This window comes from Microcaecilia unicolor, chromosome 14 (assembly GCF_901765095.1).
Source record: "Microcaecilia unicolor chromosome 14, aMicUni1.1, whole genome shotgun sequence".
Taxonomy (NCBI): domain Eukaryota; kingdom Metazoa; phylum Chordata; class Amphibia; order Gymnophiona; family Siphonopidae; genus Microcaecilia; species Microcaecilia unicolor.
In genome coordinates this window covers 43,631,609-43,637,608 of record NC_044044.1, presented here as the reverse complement: position 1 = coordinate 43,637,608, position 6,000 = coordinate 43,631,609, and the positions used below count along the sequence as shown (strand labels likewise).

Here is a 6,000-nt window from a genome sequence, read left to right as displayed (position 1 = left end):
ATAGTTTATCGTTTATTAATCTTCCTATACCGTATCTATTTGCTGAGCAAGTCAGAAAGGTTTACAATATATAAAAAATAAACATAACAGGAAAAGAACTTCATAAAATTATAGGACAGATTCCACCCACTACAAATTCACACAAGGTAAATAAAGTCGATTCAAAAATCAACCAAACCATTCATACAAGATAAAATAATGTCAGGCATTCCAATGAATAGCATTAAACAAGTTCAATATTTCTTCCATATTTCTTGTTGCAGAGACCCAAAATTGGTTGAGGCAGTGAGTTCCATAGAGCTGGTGCAAGAAAGTAAAAAGCTGAGGTCCTGGTAGATTCCCATCTAGCTTTGGAGGGAGGAGGAATAACTAGTCTATTGTCAGTTAATGAACCAAGAGTGTGAGCAGAGTGTACAGCTAAATAGAAAGGAGTAAAATCCCTGCAAGTAAAGGGGAGAGTTCACATCCTGCCCACTAAGGTGCATTAGTGCCCCAGCTGGTTGCTCACACTGACCGATGGTGAAAGTCTCCCATTTTGCTTAGAAAAATCCACATAGCAAGTCCATAGATGCAATGCAGGGTAAAACCATTACCCTGTCACTTTATGACATGGTGCTCTTGACAAACTTAGTTCATGAGAACAATACTGCTGTACAATCGGTATTTGACAAATCATAGGAAGTGACAGTACCTAATGAAAACAAGTCAAGCCTTCCTTCTCTTGAAGACTTTAAGTTCCAGAATGCACTGGGTTGGGGAGAGGGTGTCTAGGAAGTCCAAGAGTGGTTGTCAGTCATGGGTAGCCTCAGATGAGGCTGTGACCAAACATATTACAGAAAAGGAAGGAAATTAATTTGCTCTCTGTTTTGCATGATTGTTTTTTCTTTTTTGAATGGTAAGGTTGATGGGAGATAAGTTGCTGCACCCTCTGGCAGTCCTCATGCTCAGCAAGTTAAGACATGCTTCCTGGGACTGTGAGATGGTTTATTTTAGATTTCAAACCTGGAAGAAACTAACACCTCCTTTCCCCGCCCCAAATAAACCAGAGTGATTAGAAAATGAAGGCACGGGAGAGTGGGTGGCAGAGAGCACGTGGGACAAGCCCAGAACTTGCTTGAGCTGAAAACAGGTGTGTGGAAAGGGGAGGAGAAAGGTGCATGCCTGTCTGCAACTTGGAAGAAATCAACATCTCCTACTGTCCTGTAAACCTGTGCCCCCCCCTCCCCAAGGAAGTTCTCTAATGGATTTCATTTCTGAAGCCTGAGTCAGGCAAGCTAACCAGCTATCATCCCACATGGTCTAGTGGGGGGAGAACCTCAAGCTCCCAGTGACAGCTCCAGGCAGGATCAGGACTCCGGAGATCTCTGAGCCACAGCACTTAGTGAATGCCCCAGAGCCTACAGAAGACTCATTCATCTTCCTGTGAAGACAAACATGAAGAAAATCTTCTCGTGTTCGATGTCTCAAGTGGCCGTATGTAGAGCTTTATTTCAGAAGTTTCCCTTTTCTGTTTTTTCATTCTTCTACGCTGTAGAAAGTATAGGTTTCAAATGGACCTTCCAGGGGTACAATGGAGTTTGTTCAATATTGGGGGGAGGGGGTACTCAGCACCCACAGAACTGGTTCCTGTGGTAGAATGATTCCTTAGTATGGTCACCAACAAGCTCCAGGTCAGCAGCTGAGGAGGACCTGGTTTTACTCCCCACATCCCCTCCCTCAGTACATGTATGGACCTGTAGTTTCAATCTGTCTAGGAAAAGCAAAAACCATAGGTAAAACCAGAAGTGGCTCAGACTTGCCCTAATGACAAAGACAAGGTAAGCAACTGGTAAATTCCCAACCAAAAGGAAAGAAAGAAAAGCCAATTTAATATATTTGGCTAAAGGAAAAAGGCAAGAGACATTACATTACATTGTAATGTAAAGGCAAGAGGTTGGATTTGGTTAAGAATCTCTGGAATGTATTTTATAATTCACTTGTGTTTTTTAATGTTTCATTTTTTGCTTATTCCCTTTTGGAGCTGAGGGAGAGTGCTAACTCCCACAAGCTAACCCTGAACGGTATTAAGTTACTCTGATAAACAAGTGTTGCCTTATATTATTTTTCTGTTTTCTACTATTCTGATGCCCTCAGGTGGACGCATACGGCCGCACCACATCTTTAGGTTCAGAATCTTTCTAGCTGGGCTTTAGAGATCCAAAAGCTCTTTCTATCTATAAATATAAAAAGGCAACATACTTATGCCCCTTGACACAGCCCCTAAGTGGTGAAAACTCAGCATGTCAGGTGGTCTGAGGAAATAGTTCATTATTTTAAGAGCAGTTATGGAGGAACACAAATGACAGCAGATGAGGCCATTTAGATGGTCCATTACTATTGTGATTATTATTATTTTGGTAATTTCCTTGAGCTCTGTTGGGTTTCCAGATATGTGGTGGTTGCTTGGACACTCTGAGTTTTACAGGCATCTTTTTTTTCCTGCTGATACTACTGTACCTACCAGCATCTTTGCACCAGCCATACAACCAGTTGCTCTAGCTCAATAATGATCCATGATGCAGGTGGCTCTGTCTGCCAAAACACGGCCTATGTTGGGTCTTTGTCCTGGTGCTTTGAGTAAAAGGATTTTCAAGCAACATCTCCTGAGTTGGCTCGTCATTTGGTCGACCTCTACTTCACCCTGTTTTGGGCTTCCAGATCCATCAGAACCAACCTCTTTCGGGCTGTGGTGCCACAGGCCTTTATTCATAATCGCCAGTGGACTGGTTTCACCTTCTTTTAAATCCTGTTTCCAATTGCTTATTTCTCCTTCAATTTTTTTAAACTTCATGTTGGTTGTTTTTTGAAATTCACAATGACTTACTTTGTCTTCAAGAATCAGTAAACATTATCTAGCTACTAGATGATATTTTTTAGATAACTCCAGCACCTTGCATTTTTGATAGAAGTTGTTTGTTATGTCTCTTGCGTTTTTTATTGAATTGTTGTGGGTTTCTTTAACCTTTATTTTACATGTACCTCCTAGCGTTATCATATCATCCAGGTCAACCTGATCCAGTCCTGGTTTTGCTCCCAGTGCATGCAGGAGTTCTAGTTCTGATTTATCATATGAAAACTATGAAACGTGTTTGCTTGCAAGTAACTGGGAATCAAAGCTAGTAATGAATCAGGCTGCTTGGGTGGAGCTGTGGGGAAGGTAGTGACCCTAATACCCTAGGCCACAGAACTAGTTGGCAGCCCTTCTGTTTTTAAGCCGGTATATTACAGCTTTTTTCCTACTGGTTACAAATGTATTGCTCACATTATTTAATGTCAGTTTTGCATTTTTATGTGTTTTATTCAGACATGGGATTGAAGGAATTTACAGTTCAGAAATGGGGTGGCTGCAGGTGACTCCTGATCAAGAAACAGGTTGAGCTGTCCCTGGTTTTATCCAATTGTCTTCATGAGCATGCCCTACCTGTTCATCTTATTGAAATCAGGACTATAAATTCATAAAGGCAATGGATGTAAAACAAGGACTGGCTCAGTCTGTCTCTGATGACCTGGAGCAAACCCTATTTGTTCTTAGATGTCCTGCTCAGTGACTAGTGCTGCAGATGGGAAATCTTGATTAACAGCTTGTACTGGGGCATTCTTTCTTTCTATAGCAGAGTCTGATATTTAAATGGGCGCTGTGATGGATCCTGGGTGCTCAGTGGTAATGCTGTGTGCTTTGCCAAATGGATGACCTTGGTTCAATTTCTAGCTCAAGGTTTCCACTGCATAGGTTGGCCAGGGCTAAAGATGTTATAGACAACAATGCAGAGTGACTGTGCAATGCGACACAATGTGACACCTAGTGGTCATATGTAGGGTCCATGATTGCAGAACTCCAGGAGGAGTCCTCCTGTGTGACCCACAGCCAAAGACTGTGGCTGTAATGAATGGGCTGAAGTAAGTTGCTAGAAGGTATCAGACAGAGAAAAAAAAACATCCCTGGGTATGTGAATAAGCTGGAGGAACACAAAACATACTATGATCAATTTCCTTTGTGGCAGGGAAAAGTCTGATTGACATACAACTTTCTTGTAAAGATGGCCCTGACGCTACATAATTTATATTCCCTCTCTGGTTCTCTATCACTTTGGCTACTACTACTACTACTACTACTTAACATTTCTAGAGCGCTACTAGGGTTACGCAGCGCTGTACAATTTAACAAAGAGAGACAGTCCCTGCTCAAAGAGCTTACAATCTAATAGACAAGTGAACGGTCGGTCCGATCGGGGCAGTCAAATTGGGGCAGTCTGGATTCACTGAACGGTAAGGGTTAGGTGCCGAACGCAGCATTGAAGAGGTGGGCTTTAAGCAAAGACTTGAAGATGGGCAGGGAGGGGGCTTGGCGTAAGGGTTCAGGAAGGTTGTTCCAAGCATAGGGTGAGGCGAGGCAGAATGAGCGGAGCCTGGAGTTGGCGGTGGTGGAGAAGGGTACTGAGAGGAGGGATTTATCCTGTGAACGGAGGTTACGGGCGGGAACGTAAGGGGAGATGAGGGTAGAGAGGTAGTGAGGGGCAGCAGACTGAGTGCATTTGTAGGTAAGAAGGAGAAGCTTGAATTGAATGCGGTATCTGATCGGAAGCCAGTGAAGTGACCTGAGGAGAGGGGTGATATGAGTATATCGGTTCTGGCGGAATATGAGACGTGCTAGATGATGATGGCTAGATGAACATACAAGTTCCCATACTGAAAACAACAGCTCCCTCCCTGTCTTTGCCCAAACTCTTAACTTTCTTCCTTTCACTGCTCTCTGTAAGTCCTCAATGCATTTCAATTCCATCTGAAGAAAAGTAGTTCCACTTCCTCTCAGAAAACTAGTCAATGCAGGCAAGCAGTGGTAGTAAAACCAGGACTGGTTCAGCCTGTCTGGATGACATGGAGACAGTTGCTAACCTTAAACCATACAGACTGGATGGCCCAGATAGACTGGTGGAGTTCCGATAGCACTCTTTAATCACAAACATCAGCTCTTCTAACCCTCAGGGAGTCCAGGTGACATTCCAATATACTAACTCAGAGGGTTGGTCCTTGGCCCTCAGTATATCTCTCCCCAATGTGAAACACAAAACAAGGGCCAGACTCCAAGCCTCAGACAGGCCCCTAAGGAACCGACAATCATAGTGGTGGCAGTTAATTTTATATTCCTGGGCATTGTATTTTATTTCCAGGTCTAACTATTTTTGTTGTGTTCTTGTATGTCTTGTTTATAATGAGTAAGTATTTTTTTTGGAACCTGCCATGAAGACTGGTTTGACGGGATACAAACATATGTCAAAACTCAATTAAACTTAAAGTTTACATAGTCCATAGAGCTTGGTTAAAAACAAAACAGGAAATCAAAGGCAGTAAACTGGGGTTAAAGGGAAAGAGAAGGAGAAGGAAGAACTACAAGTCCAGAGGTGAGTTGTCCTTGAAAACTGAGATCCATCTGCTCACTGTATGGCTCTGCCCATACACCTCAGGTCAAATGAACTGGCTGATGAGGTTTGGTTTTGCCGCACTGCATGCAGGAATTGTAGTTAAGGAAATCAATGGGATAATTAGAACTGCAAGTAGCCAAGGACTGGATCAGCCTATTAGTTTTGCTACCTCACTGTAAATCAACGATCCAAGGATTCTCAGCCTAGTCCTCTGGACAGTGGCGTTCCTAGGGGGGCTGACACCCAGGGCGGACTGCCACTGCGCACCTCCCCCCGGGTGCAGCGCGACCCCCCCCCCACGGCGAAAGGACACCCCCCCGCGAAAGAACCCCCCCGGGTGCATGCCGCTGGGGAGGTGCCGCGCGCGCCTGTCCTTCGTTCGTTCCATGCTCCCTCTGCCCCGGAACAGGAAGTAACCCCCAGCGGCGTACACCCGGGGCAGACCGCACCCCCTAGGAACGCCACTGCCTCTGGATACACCCAGTCAGTCAGATTTTCAGAATATCCACAATGAATATGCAAATCTATCGTATTCACATTC

The 6,000-nt window shown here is 44.0% G+C and overlaps 1 protein-coding gene across 1 annotated transcript in view; it reads left to right on the top strand.

Moving 5' to 3' along the window:
• The first annotated feature begins 1,213 nt into the window (after positions 1–1,213).
• The window catches only part of ANKRD35 (ankyrin repeat domain 35), a 51,246-nt gene continuing 46,459 nt past the window's right edge, over positions 1,214–6,000 (top strand). The window contains 1 exon segment of the mRNA XM_030188148.1: positions 1,214–1,473. Coding sequence (XP_030044008.1) covers positions 1,435–1,473 — 39 coding nt within the window. The 5' untranslated portion in view covers positions 1,214–1,434.